The 14726-nt window shown below is 41.3% G+C and overlaps 1 protein-coding gene and 1 long non-coding RNA gene across 2 annotated transcripts; one reads left to right on the top strand and one right to left on the bottom strand.

The window, feature by feature from the left end:
* The first annotated feature begins 2781 nt into the window (after positions 1–2781).
* LOC127294327 (uncharacterized) lies at positions 2782–5399 on the top strand. Its single transcript, XM_051324126.2, has 4 exons — positions 2782–3104; positions 3261–3417; positions 4222–4300; positions 4874–5399. The coding sequence occupies exons 1-4, from the start codon at positions 2888–2890 to the stop codon at positions 5009–5011; spliced, it is 591 nt and encodes a 196-aa protein (XP_051180086.1). The 5' UTR covers positions 2782–2887; the 3' UTR covers positions 5012–5399.
* Positions 5400–10757: 5358 nt separating this feature from the next.
* LOC127294325 (uncharacterized) lies at positions 10758–14694 on the bottom strand. The gene is made up of 2 exons (XR_007846548.1): positions 12044–14694; positions 10758–11718 (listed from the first exon to the last, which is right to left on the bottom strand). It is a non-coding gene; the product is annotated as an uncharacterized lncRNA (long non-coding RNA).
* Between the last annotated feature and the right edge of the window lie 32 nt (positions 14695–14726).

Genomic DNA, 14726 nt, shown 5'->3' with positions numbered 1-14726 from the left:
GTGGAGATTGCCCCAAGCTTTTGTGCGGGTTCGGTAATCACCCTCAAGGTTTCATAGTGGATCGAGGACATCTCTTTTGGTGGAAATTCTCAAGGAGAAATGGTGATGCCTTCGTGGTATTTGGAGTGCTTTGGCCTCAACACACCGCTCCAACAGAGAGTAACACTTGCAAGTGTGAACTTCGGGATACATCGTCATCTTCGCGCCACTTAGGTTATTTCCATACCCAAACTCTTTACTTATGCACTTAATTTTGTGATAGCCTTAATGTTTGAAGTAATATATCTTGTTATCACATAGTTGTTTTTCTTGGTTAGCATAAGTTATTGGTGCACGTAGGTGAACCATAGTATATATAGGTTTTCTTCTTGAATTAAATACTAGTTTTATTCTGAATTTGTTCAAGCCATTATAGTAAAAGATCTAAATCTCCTATTCACCCCTCTATAAGAGAAATCTGTGTCTTTTCACAAAGTATCCAGTTATCCTACATAAATTGATTTTACAAATTTGCTTGAGATTGTCTAGAGAAGTTTAAATAGAACCCAAATAGGTTTGAATTAAAGCAGAAAATAGAAGGGGGGAGCAGACCGATCCAGCTAGACCAGCCCAACTGAGCTGACCCATCCCCTCTTCGTTGTCCTTGTCTCCCAAGCACCAGCTCACCTCCTCATTTTTTCTCTTCTCTATCTGACTAGCGAGCCCCACTCCATCGTCCGGTACCTCGAACAAAACCGCTCACGATCGGGTGCACGATGATACATATAAAATGTACCCATGAATTTTGTAGCTTATTATGTTAAATCTCTAATATTTGGCAATTTTATTATATTTATAGAGACTAACCTAATAATAGTTTCGAAAGTGCACAACTTCATGTATTACACTTTATTGCGTAGGACTTAAATGGAAATCACAAATAGTCCCAATTGGAGTGAAACTCGGAGTTTCCGGAATCTGTCTCTACGGAACTGTTTTAAAATATTTTCCCGACACGACTCAAAGATGACGTTAAACCAAAAGAGTAACAGAAAAAGTTGCCAATTTTGGTGTATAAAAGAATGAGTAAAATACACCATACATCCTAAAACTATACAACGGGTGTCAAGTTAGTCCTACAACTATAAAAATGCACATCCAAGTCCTAAAAGTTTGCTAAGTGTGTTACCGATGGTATTAGACATCCGATTTGACTTGCAATCTTGGTGGTTGAACACATCCATGCCTCTCTTTTTTTGTGTGCACAAACCCCTCTAAAAAAAGTCCGCCTCTTCTAGTTTCTTGCCCTTCTCAGCAAAAGCGAGCAACATTCAAGAACATTCTAGGTAATCACCCATGGCGGGAAAAAACCGGTGAAGGAGGTTGATGAATAGGTTTTCTGCACCACAATAGAGTTATTGCAGTACTTAACAACATCAAATATTTATAAGAACGATCCCATGGAAATTTTGTTGAATGGAAAGTAAACAACTCCGCAACACTGTTGTCAATACAACCACATTCACATCCTATTAATTAAGGAAATAGCCTATTCTATTGGTTTTTTATGGAACTATTGTAATCAACCGGCGAATGTGTAATAGAATAATAAAAGTGAATACTAAAAGTAAACTAAAACTGAAAGTATACTAAGAGCGATATAAAGACGTTATTGGGGATTCCGGAATCACCACTAACATTATTTAATCATGATTAGAATTCAATGTGTTTATTAGTACATGTGGTGAAGTGAGGAGAGGCGTGAATATAGGTGCTCCCAGAAGCATTGTTTCACAACCCTCATAACCACTACCTTCCCGATTCTCATGCCGCGCTAGGATCAGTAATTAAGGGTCTCCCCATGGCTATGGTCGTAAGTTGTTGTACCTCTTGCCCCTCGTTAAGACATGATGCAAAGAGGTGGTGGATTGATGTCACATGTACGCTCACGTACCTCCAACCACGCTTAACGATGATTGCCTTCGAAGATCCTAATGATAAATATTGTATGAAAAACAAAATACAACATCATCAAAGACAACCACCACTTTCACATATAGCAACTAACCAACATACATCTTTATTTAATTTCATATTGATACTAGGGTTCATCCATATCCCGAAATAAACTACTCAAGTAAAGTGACCCGAGACATCATATGAATGAACATGGAGGGAGGAATATGATACACATACAAGACCCACAAGAGTTTGGATTACAACGCGATGGATGGAGGGATCGATGATAAACACGGAGATGGTGATGGCGTTAATGGCAATGCCTCCTGTTCGAAGCCTTCTTTTTTCCCTTACTTCAATTGTGTGATGGAGGTGTCAGTGGAGATGTATGGCGGTGACAGGGCTTCGCCGTGCCAAGATGTGATGGAATTGTTGATGGCGGCTAGGGTTCCCCTCCCCTTTTATAGCCCCACAGAGGTCGGTTTCGCGTTCTGGGTAACCCCGCACCAGATATGTCCTTCGAGCCTCACAAATGTTGTTTGGTTCGATGAAACGGTCCTGACGGAGGGTGATACGGGTATCCGGTACAGTCACGGATGATCGTACCGCTCGTCGTTAAAGTTCCCAGATTTGTAGTGATTTGGGCGTCATTTCTTCGTAGAAACTCTAAGTTAGTATATTTAAGTACTTCTAAACACTGTTTAGTGTATAGATAAATCATAAATCTCCAAAGATTTTTTTATGGAGGAAGAGAGTAAAGTAGGAGTAGAATAAAGCGAAATTGCAAAGAGCGCGGTCATTCGCAATTTTTTGGCATTAATTCAGCAGTGCTCGAACAGAAATGTCCCACCGTCTTCCCCAATCTTCCCTGGCAAGGCTTTTCTTCCCTTCTTCCCGCTCCGGCACAGAAATACAAATCCCACCCCAAATCCAACCCAATACCACACGAATGCGATGGAATCCTCTACCACCACCACCACCACCGCCACACCACCGGCGGCGGAAGGCGGGGCTGCCCCTAGGGGATCTGACCAACCTCCTCCCGAGCACCCCAGCCCCGAGAAACCCTAGCGCCAAGCGGCCCGTCCCGCCGGCGCCCTCCGACGCCTCCGCCTGCTCCTCCGCCGCGTCGGCCACGCCGGTCTCCAAGCCCCCTTCCGCCGCCGGTGAGCTCAGTGCCCCATCTCCGCCCAATCCCTAGCTCACTAGCAGTACCAGCTTAGCTCGCTGCTCCGTTCGATTTCTGCGGTGCTGCGGATTTTATTTTTTTTGATCTCCTTGCTGTACAAATTTGGGATTATTCCGACTCTGCATCTCTGTAGCTGCTGAGGAGCTGAGTTCCGCGAAATCACCCATCTCCACGGTTTACACGAGCCGGAAAACTCGGGGGAGGGGGAATCCCGCCAACGGCAAGGCCCCCTTTCGTACCGGAGCAGCATCAAGTTGCCCACCTCCCGGGAAAGCTACAAGGCCCAGCAGGTGAGCAAGCTGACCTGTGACTCCTTTGGTTCAGAACTGGCTTGCAATTCGTTACTTGGGTTCAGACCGTGCAGTTCTATGCCTGCTTCTGTACAATTTGTTGTGAGATTTACTTGTGATAAGCTTCTTCTGCATGCTAGTTTGTTTCAAAACAGGACCAAGTAGAATATATTGTCACTGCAAATGGTAGAGTACATCAACCAGGCAGCCATCACGATGGTCAATGTCCATCTGGTTTTACATGGTGCCATTTCTGGTGTGTAACAGCAATTACCCATTTTGTGTGGCTTGCAGCTGCAGCCTAATCTCATTATGCTTTGCCATTGTTCTGTTTATAACACACTAGAAACAGTTGGAGTTCTAGTTCTAACTTATCCAGACTCATATGGCACCTTTCCATTTAAACTCAATAGAAACAATTAGAGTTCATGTTCTAACTTGTCCAGTCTGATATGATACCTTCCATTTAAACACAGTAGAAACAGTTAAGAGTTTAAGGTCTGACTGATAAGATACCTTTCCATTTGTTATTTTTGCCTGGTTTCATCACTTTGGTTGTCTTTTTGTTATCTGCCTGCAATTATTGTCGTCAATTGCTTTGTACATAATTAGAGCATGCTGAGGCTTTTGGGTTTTCGGGTTTTTGAAGAGTACAAATTTATCTAATCATATACTGTGTCAGAAGTATAGGGGTAACTGGATAAGTAAGTCTGAACATTGGAATTCTTAGTTTAGTTACTTCATCCATAGTTAATGCTTGCATTGTGAGATTACTTAGTTAACTCAATTGCACTTCCTTTTCAGTCACTCAACTAAGAATTCCCCAGCAGCCCAGGATTCTCGTCCTATTTCGTCCTCAGCTCCTTGTCATCCAGCTAAAAAGGTAAGCAGCACAACACTCTGAGTCATTCCCCTAGAATTCTACCTTGATCACCATGCTCTCTTCGAATGATCTGTATCACTGTCCCATACAAACTTTAGTCACGCTTGCTGTTGTAGCCCATGGTTTTATTCAAACTTTCTCATCCATTAGTATATAACCAGTAAATGGAAATAAGGCCCAGATTGATTTTCTCTTTCATGCTCCTTTTCATGTTTATCTCTTACGAGGCATTTATTCAATACTGTATATCATGATATGCTGGCTCGAGTATTTTGACACTGCATTGGTGCTGTAGAGGAAGTGCCTATACCATAGCCTCTAGTATCACACAAACTAAAGGCAGTTCATGGATTATGTAGCTTAGGTACTTAGGTCCATATGTAGGATCCACCAATCTTGTGCCTATTCTGAATTTAAAAGGACTTGAGTAGTACATGTGCGAGTGGAAACAACAGTTCTAAGGTCTGCTGTATAAACAGCTTCCGCGGAATCAACTTTAGATGCAAAATTGAGAATGTTGAAACAGTTGCAACAATGTTTTCACCTGGCTGACTAGGTTGAATTTCTAAACAGAAGAGGCACCTGATGATGGACAACTCATCTTCAGGCAGTCCCAAGTTACCAGATGATTTTGTCAAGAAGCAGAGAGCATACTTCCAGGAGATCGACGCCTTTGATCTGCCAGAGGAAGAGGCCTCAGAAACCGACTAACCTGCCTCGCAAAATGAAGCCGATCCATCAATCATGTATGATAGCACTGGAATGGCAACCGTGTGTGCAGAGATATACTCGCGCGTGTTACTTTTATGGCGTAACAGCGAGCTCTGGAGTAGCAACGTACAGTTCTTATGACGTAGGGGGTGCTTTAGTGATGTCCTACTTGTAGTTCTTGTAATGCAGCCTGTGGTTTTGGAGTCAAGTTATGTCCATATAGTGGTGTATGGTTGTCCGATGTGTGTACCCTGTGATCTACTAGTAAATTATTGTAATGAACTAGGAATATTTGCAAGTCACTAACAGAATGGAGTTAGCATCTCTCCTTAATTTATGTGTTATAAAGGTAATGAAATATGGAGTAGCACAATATCTTGAAGTAGTATGATCTGATCCTGATAGTCTCGTTCCTATTCTTTGTCTACTTGCTTAAATTTCTGAGCAACACATAGCAACCACCTTGCGCATCATGACCTTCTTGTATTCAACACACGCGTATTGACCACCCCTTTTGAAGTTTTGATCGATGGACGGAGAGGCTGGGTTAATTCTTATCGGTAGTCTCCACGCCCAAACTGAACTCAAGTTGGATCATCTCTAACAGAGCCTGTATAAACGTGAACTAAAAATCCGGAGTTCAGTTCACCTTACGGGTCAGAAAATCGCTGGCGTAGAACAGAGCATGTAAACTAAAACTGTAAAACAGTGGCTTCCAAAGTCGTAAAGGCAGGGTTTATCACAGAATTGACATATGATCAAATAAATGGCACAATCAAATGCAAATAACTCATGCATAGTTTATAGTGGAAATATCAAATGATACAATCATAGCAAATAGTTCATAGTTCACCATCTCCTCTCACCGCCGGCATCAAACGGAGGTAAGACCACTCACCACCTCCATGAGTCACAGATCCATCACCAATTGCCTCTCCACGAGCTAGTCTTCGTCTCTCCATGATATCCGCCGAAGCCTCCTTCTACCACTTCATTTGTTGCTCATTCATGTCCTTTGTATTCATCATCATGATCTCCCTCTCTTCAGTCAATAGTTGCTTCATTGCTTTGACCTTCTTCACGTTGATCCTCATCTGCTCCAACTTGGCCTTGTTCTTTGCTTCCTCTCGGCTGGTTTCAACCTTAGCAAGACTCACCTCTTTCTTCTTCTCGATGATGACAAGCTTGGTCTCAAAGTCTGGCTGCAATCACCTCCTTGAACTTCATCATTTGATCAAACTTGTCTGTCAACAATGCTGCCCCCCCCTCGAGTTTGAGCCTCTCTTTGGCCTTCTTGTTTCCCTCCGGCTTGTCATTGTTCCGACCCTCTTTCTCTTCCTGTGTATCGTCCAACGCAACCATTGCAGCTTTTTTGGGTGCTATTTCTTCGTCCCTCAATTATCACTTAGGGAGGTGTTGAAGCACATCAAAGCAATGACCCATGGTGAAGCTCTTGCCCTTGCTGCTAGCCATGTCTATGTACCTCGCATCGGCAATGCAGTCCTACATTTGCAAAATAAATATGAAATCGTCAATATGTGGTCACCAAACCAAACACAAATTGTGCAAACATAAAAAGCAAGAAAATTCACTCACATATTAATCCACAGTTGCGCCGCTAGAAGGATTCGACACCACATGATCCATTGCTGCCGCCCATCGGCTGCATGCCAGTTTGATCGCGTCCCAACATCCTTGGAGGGATCGGTACGTGCGATCGACGGGATGGCGAACGCGCGGCATCAGTTTATGGAATTTGTCCTCGATGCGTTGCCAGTAGCGCTTCCCGGTTTGATCGGTGCCGGAGACTGCATCCATCCCCATGGCAGGCGCAAGCTCGGCACAAAGTCGCGTCTTCTATTTCCGTGTAGTTGTTTGCCCTTCTTTTTTTCTTCTTTCCTTCGGCCTCGACCTCTACCACACCTTCGTCGCCTTCATCTTCTTCCCCTTCGTCCCCTTCTTCCCCTTCATCCGCGTCGTCCTCCCCATCTCCTCCCATCCCAACGTCGAACGTTGCAAGTGGGGGTAATGTTAACCTCGTCCACCATCTCCATGTACGAGGCATTGTACGCGGCCTCAATTTCTGCTCGCAATTTAAAACGAGATGGAGTTGTAATTTGTACCTTGTTGACCTGTCGTCGAGCACGTCCTGGGCGTCGTTCGCGTTGGCTTCCGGCGGCGGCGACGTTGACGGGGATGGGAACAGAGGCGGGGCGCCACGACTCGTCGTCGTCTTCGATTTTGTCCTCTTCGGCTCCGAATTCCTTGGTCTAGCGCAGGATGCCTTCGGATCCATCGGCGCCATCGACTTCGCTACGTCCGCCCCTTTGGCGACAGTCGGGACATCATCGCTGGTCGCCGTGACACCAGTTTGCGGGACCACATGCGTTCCCGCACGCCGCTGCTTGAGGACGCTCATCGACGAGACCATGGTCGCGACGTCGGCGGGGGTGGCGGGGGTGGTTGGTGTAGCGGGAGCTCCGGCGACTGCGGGAGAGGGTGGCGGGGCCTGCGAGCTAGCAATGGCGGCTGGCGGGATTCAAGACTCATGGCGGCGAGATCGGGCGACGGCGGCGCAATGGACGGTGAGGGCGCGCAGATCGGCGGCGGCAGTTGGGAGGAGGTGAAACTTCCGTCGCGCGCAAATTAGGGGTTTCGTTGGGCTGCGTTCGGTTCGCTCGTCGGCCCCTACAAATACAGACCGAGTAGGGGTTTCGGTCTCGGCACAAATTTTTTTTTCTGACTACTTTACGTAGCTAATCTGCGCCGATTTGTGAACCGAACCCTTAAAATTGAGGTTCTTTTTTGGTTTTGCCCAGTTAACAGACTCTGCTAGAGATGCTCTAACTCCCAAACTGAACTCAATTCAGCGCCTCAGCTGTGGTGATGCAACATGAGGATCTCTCTGTCGAGGAGATGAGCAGAGGTCAATCTTTAGTGACTTCTGATCTGTGAGAACTGTCAAGAAGTATTGTTAACTGTAGAGAACAGTCAACGTGATACGTCTGATACCTGAGCTTGCGCCTGAATATGTATCCTCCATTTCAGTCCTTGTACCTGAGAATAATACTCCTGTTTAGTATTACTCCCTCTGTTCCCTTTCAATCGACGCCAGGAGATAAGACTAATGAACTAGCCAAGGTTTCAATCGAAGTCAATTAAATATGAACACGAGAGAGTAGATGGAACTGCTTCCAAACGTCTCTGCGCCAGGCCAGGGCTAGGTACAGTACCCTGAGCCTGGGTTATGCGTTTCCGGAAGACGTCGAAGCGTCGCAATCTCAGTGACAAGTAGTATACTTTTTTTATTTTCATAATCATGTATCATATATTTATAGTAGCACATAGTACACTTACAAAATAAATTATAAAATAACACAATTAAATCTTCGAGATCTTCAAATTTTTTCTTCTTCCATAACACAATTTTGTATATTTCTGAAGTCAGCCGAAGAAAAATAACATAGGTATCACACCACATACTTGTAAATACCAACAAAGTTTCTTCAATCATTTTAATTTAAACCATTTTAATTTAAACCGCAATGTCAAGACTACGTGCATTTTGTCATCGAACGAAGAGCCGCGGATAACGAAAAAATCCAAGTTGAACCTGGATGCACGTGAATCCAGGTGGGAAATGCATTTTCCAAATGTTAAAAAATTCTGAAATAAAAATAACGGGGTACGTATGCATGTTCTATGTGTGCGTAGAAAGTTTTCGCGAAGAAACCACTTTCTTATTTCAGAATCTAAAAAAGACAAAATACGTCACATATATACTGCTATATAGCACTGAAAAATTTCACTTTTTTACCGAGGCAAAATAAAAGGTTTTTTCGTAACGAAACTCATGTCCAGGGCACATGTTTGAGATCACCTTTGCATTCATTTTGTGTTTCGATTTTTAAAACATGTTTTTACATCACAAACACACTTTTGAAAAAGTGGGTTCACATGCACCCCAGGTTCTGAAAAGCCAGTCTCCGCGGATCACTTGTTATATACTATCTACATCCCTAAGCTTAATTTTTTTTAAAAAGTTAAAGCAAGTAAAATTTGTTCAAACTTTTAGGAGAATCAATCAACAAATATGATATTTCTTAAATACCATAAAAAAATATTTCATTATCTATCTAATAATATTGATTTTGTACTTTGCATGTTAATGATCTTTGGTAAAAACTTAGTCAAACTTGACATAGTTTAACTTTCTATAATTAATATAAGCTTTAACCATTGGGATGGAGGCATTAGTAGACAATGATATCTCGACGAGGCGGATGCTAAAAAAAAGCGGTTACCCAAACCCTACCCTAATAATCTAACAAAATATAACTTTTATTAAAAACTCCACACATAGAACATGCTCCCACACATGGAATGTGCTTCCACACCTCTAGGCGCCGACGAGAGCAGCGGAAAGAGGGGAACCGACCTACACCTACGGAATATGAAGGATGGGGAGGATGGGGCGGTGCTAGGTTCTGTTGCACTGCTCACAACAGATAGTGCACTGATTCTAATAAGTACTACATCCGTCTAAAAATAAATGTCTTTCTTATCTAGAAAAATTTAAGACATCTATTTTTAAACTGAGGGAGTACTTTTTTTTCTCTGGGAGAAACTTTATAAACGAACATGATCAAATCTTCGAGATCTTTTTTTTTCTTCTTCTTCTTCTTCTTCCATAACACAATTTTGTATATTTCTGAAGTCAGCCGAAGAAAAATAGCATAGGTATCACACCACATACTTGTAAATACCAACAAAGTTTCTTGAATCATTTTAATTTAAATCGCAATATCAAAACTACATGCATTTGGTCATCAAACAAGAGCAAAAATATCACTTGTTGTAGATAATGACATCTCCATGAAGCGGATGCCAAAAGAACGGCTACCAAAGCCCTAACCTAATAATCTAATAAAAACACAATTTTATTAAAAACTCCACAAATAGAACGTACTCCCACATCTGACATCTGTAGACGCAAGCAAGGCCAACCCTACACAGTACGAAGGAGGATGCAGCCCTACGTTGTTGTACTGCTCACCACAAACTAGATTTAGATGTGCGCCTCGTACAATCCCATGAAACTCATGCCTATGATCATTTTGTATTATAGTTTTGATAAAAGTAGCGTCAATATGATAGTACATTTCTTATGTTTTACTGAAAGTAATTAAGATAAAAATCTGCATAACTTCTGAATCTCAAACTCCTGTTATCAAAAGCATTAAATTTTATTATATTCTTAGTTATCGAAAGCAATAAATTCTATTCAAAAGTAAGCTAAAACATTTTTGATTTCCTGAACAAAAACAATGGGTGTCGGAGATAGAAGGGAATGACAGTAAAGTAGAGTATTGAAAATGATGGAGCACGCCAAGCTCTAGAGCTGCCTGAATAGTTCCCAACACTATATACCAAGAACATATGCCACCTTTAAATTATTCTAAATTACATTCAAGATATTATATACATAGATATGTGAACTTTCTTAACCACATCAGAAAGCCCTATATATCACATGTAAGTTCTTCCTATGCCTCCAATCGCATTCAGTCCTGGTAGCCTATCATCTTGTTAACCTTCAGTTGTTTTGAGCTAATAAAATTACCATTTAACTATGCAAGCTACTCTCATTTGATTGCATGCTCCAATGGCAGCAATCAAAAACCATGCAACATACCATTAATAGAAAGGAAAGTTACCAAGGACTTCTCTAAACATGACAAGCATGTGAACCAATCCCAGAGTTAAACTTTAAGAAAGCTACATCATGTGACATAATTTTCATAGTTCAATTCCATACCATTGACCAGCAACACATCTTGGTTCAGCATTCAATCTAAGGGATTAAACGCCGTCGGTTTCAGCAGGGGTGACTCAATCAAGATACCTTAAGACCACCGTGAAAATTGGAGGGGCCTTATAAGCAGCAGAAAGAAAAAAGCAGCAGCGGTGTGCAGATCAAATTTACACATCGAAGAGCTAGCAATGCACAACTGGACCTACTGCAGCAACGGGTGAAACCTGGAACTGCAGAAGTTGTTACCACCTAACCCTGCACGTCGGGATGGCAGGGAGCACTTGGGGTTGGGGTGCACGCTGTTTCCTGTCAGCCTGCAGCGAATTCTGTAGTCAGGGAGGCCACCCACGTGAACAACATCTCCATTGCTTCCACCACCTTCATGAAGTGGTTCAAGCGTCTCAATGGCATCGCTCATGAGTTCAAGCATCTCGACAGACAACGGCATCACTCATGAGGCAGCAGAATGCAAGGCTGCAGGCCTTGTGAGCAGCTGTGAATGAATACTGCCCCTTCAGTTTTGGGTCGATGATATGGAGAAGCCGCCTCTTGTAGCTCAACTTGGGGCCAACCCAGTCAACCAGGCTATGCTCCCTGCTGGTCCAGGACTTGTCGATGGATTTTCGCCTCAAGAAGGACCACACCAAAGCTGTAGACATCACTTCCAGCAGTCAAGTGACCTGCCAACAAGGTATACTCATGAGGAGAATACGTAACTAAACACAAGCATGGTACTTGACAGAGTCCGACGGCAGATAGGGGCCTAGAGCTAGTTGGCATTGCTAGAGGATGACGTCTCCCGCCATGTTGCCGATAGAGCAGAAGACAGCATCGAAGCAGAGTGGAGTCCGTCAGAGCGGGGCGGAGGAACCTGTCGGAGTGGAAGCAAAGCCTGAAGAAAATTAAAAGAATCAGGTACTATGCTAAAATATTTTTATGTGATAATTTTAAGTATGAGAAGAGAGGATTAGGATAGAAGCATGATCTGGAGAACAGTAAACCTACATAAATGTGTATAATTGAGAACCATTATATCATCTCCTAGAAGCATAGCAAAAGTCAAATTCGTAGATATGTTGCAATTTTTTCACAAGACAGAAATTACAACTTCAATATGCATTGCCCAAATCTTACATAGTTCTAGAAAGTTGTCTTACATTCACTAAATACTGAAATGAAGTAAAAGGTTACATATGACATGATTTGAAGAAGCCAACCGTGTAGGTAGGTATCAGTAGTTGAGAGCAGAAAGGTAAGACATTTGTCTTGCAGATAATGAGGTAACACGTTCTGACACCTGGATAAAAGGCAAAATAGTCTGAATGAAACAACATGATTTACTAAAGAGCTGATAGCAGGACAAACCGAAAGTTAAAATACATAAAGTGCTGCCTTAGGGATAATGGACACAACGTCAGATAAATTCCCTCATTGCCTCCACTCCATATTCATGGTGATAAAGTGCAAAAAAAAACATCTCTGATTACAAATTTCATCTAGCTGCAAAAATAAAAATCACTTTGTAATTCCAAAGGGAAATTAAGAAAAAGGAGAATCAGATAAAATCAAAGCTAACCTATTCGAAGTTATATGTATTCTAAAGTAGGACAACTCATCTCCCCATGCCACTTCAGGGAGATATTCAGATCGCAGTAATTCAACATCACAAGAACTCTACATGTTTCTTAGCTTCAGTCTTAGTCTTTTGAGAAAAATGTCACTCCTAGCTGAAACCTCATTGTAAATCTTCCAAGAAAAGACAACAATGATGTTGGCTGAAAGAAAAGAAAAAGACCTCGTAGAAAAGAGGAAGATACACGGTGGTACTTCGACATGCCGCCGATTATTGTTTTTGGTCCAAACAAAAGACCCTGTATAGATTCGGTGACGGAAAAAAAGGCCCGGCATAGATTCGGAAGTTGCATCTTGTCGGAACCATGTCTATGAATTTCAAAAGATAATTAAGATTACCAGATATTTCTATGAAACAAATTGATCAAATAGATGTTCCATCGAAACCACATGCCTAACAAAAGTAAATATGAAAATGTAGATGCTTTTATGCATCTGAAGTATAGCTACCTCAAGTCTACATTTACATGCATCGTTATTAACTTGTTTTCAGAGTTAAAATAAATTAATTCATTATCACCTCGCAATATGCATTTATTATTTAACTAACAGGGAATTATATGTACAAATTAAGGAGTCAGAAATATATACAAATAATAGACTAAGCACTATGTAACATCAAAATATAGTGTTCTTATCAGAAATGGTATCAATTCAAGCAATACTGCTAGCCAATGAGACCAAAAATGGTATCATACGCGACTACATGAACGAAGGATATCACTTGATATTTTCTCCAGCTTTTCATTTCTTATTGCCTCCATAATGGATGCTATCTGAGCTTATATTGTCAAATAATCACTAAATAATTATATTACAAATGTAGGTTTCATATGGTAATATAAAAATAACACCCTCTAGGAGACATCAAATTTCTACCTTGACTGGACAAAAAACCTTCGATACATTTTAAACATTACCATGAGCTAAAATGAAAACAAAGAAAAACATAAGAAATGAAGCGTGATAGAACAATGATCTGTATCAGTTGAGATTGTGTCCACAAAATAATTCAGCATTGATTTGTCTCGGCTATTTAACACGACAACTGTGCAAACGATGTAGCTTTGCTGTTTGTAAACAGACTCTCAAGTTAATAAAACATCTTGTACACATTTGGTTACTGATTCTAGAGAAATTATAATCTTCAGAAGCAGAATAATTAGAAATTTATGCACCGGAACATAGACCTGTCGGCAGTAAGTGTGGCTGAAGACTATACTAATAGATGACTATGAAGCAAGACTAAGCTATCATCAACCATTAGTTAAGGCTCTTTGGTTTGTATGTTTTTCGGTCTAGTGGATTGCTCTTATTTATCTAAAAGCTACTGTTAATTGCAGTTTCATGTGATCAACAAATTTGGAATGCATAGGAAACATTTAGCGGGTACAAATATATATAGAGATCAACTGAATATCACAAGAAGGTATGCCAAATCTCTCGAAGTGAATACAAACATTAAAGTATTTTTCATATGCAACAGAAAATAAGCATAACCATCCGTTTGTCTCATCAAATATGGCATGTCCAGATTATACCCCTAAATGTTAATCAACTGTATATGTACTACTTTGTTCTTGTTACAAAGAAAGGGATAGGGTGGTCAAATTTAGGATCAAACGTGGAATGTGCAGTTTAGTGGATGTCAAGCCATAAGCTATGAAATGGAACACATAGACGAAATCCTTTGCATGTACTGTATGGGTCTAACCAATACAGACCGAAAGCTACTTAGTTACGTAATTCAAATAAGGTTAACTTAAGAAAAATACACTGGCTAACCTGAATGATGCCTATGCTAAAATTTGGTTTCTCTAAAACAAATGATTTATGAGCATACTGAAATTTATATATACGCAGGTGGAAGTAACACATCCGAAGCATTCAAAAAAAAAAGCACTAACAAAGAACAAATTAATTGTCTGTGCCTTTTGGGGAAAAAACATTGTTAGTAAAAGGAACCAGACTAAAATATAGTTTCTGTTAATATCACGTGATTGAGAAGCAAAACTGACATATGTGTATGTGCATATGCAGTAGAAGCGACATGCCTAAAGCACACTGCAACCTGAAGTGCTTCTTTTTATACTATAATCACATAAGAAAACTAAGAACAAGTCAGCTATAGACAGTTTATTTACAATCCCAACATGTTTTATAGCTCAGTTCCATCATTGGGTATTTAGGTTGTTCTACTATAGGAACGAAGTGGAAAAAAACACGGTATGAGACGATTCACCTGCACCGAACATTGTTGAGGCCACA

This window comes from Lolium perenne, chromosome 4, assembly GCF_019359855.2.
Source record: "Lolium perenne isolate Kyuss_39 chromosome 4, Kyuss_2.0, whole genome shotgun sequence".
Classification (NCBI taxonomy): domain Eukaryota; kingdom Viridiplantae; phylum Streptophyta; class Magnoliopsida; order Poales; family Poaceae; genus Lolium; species Lolium perenne.
The sequence above is the reverse complement of the archived record's forward strand: the minus strand, read 5'-3'. Positions and strand labels throughout refer to the sequence as shown.

Bases quoted from the DNA above. Each gene is read 5' to 3' on its own strand.
- LOC127294327 (XM_051324126.2), top strand. From the start codon at position 2,888: ATGCGATGGAATCCTCTACCACCACCACCACCACCGCCACACCACCGG. The intron at 3,418-4,221 runs GTGAGCAAGCTG...CTTCCTTTTCAG, and splicing joins AAAGCTACAAGGCCCAGCAG to TCACTCAACTAAGAATTCCC. The intron at 4,301-4,873 runs GTAAGCAGCACA...ATTTCTAAACAG, and splicing joins CTTGTCATCCAGCTAAAAAG to AAGAGGCACCTGATGATGGA.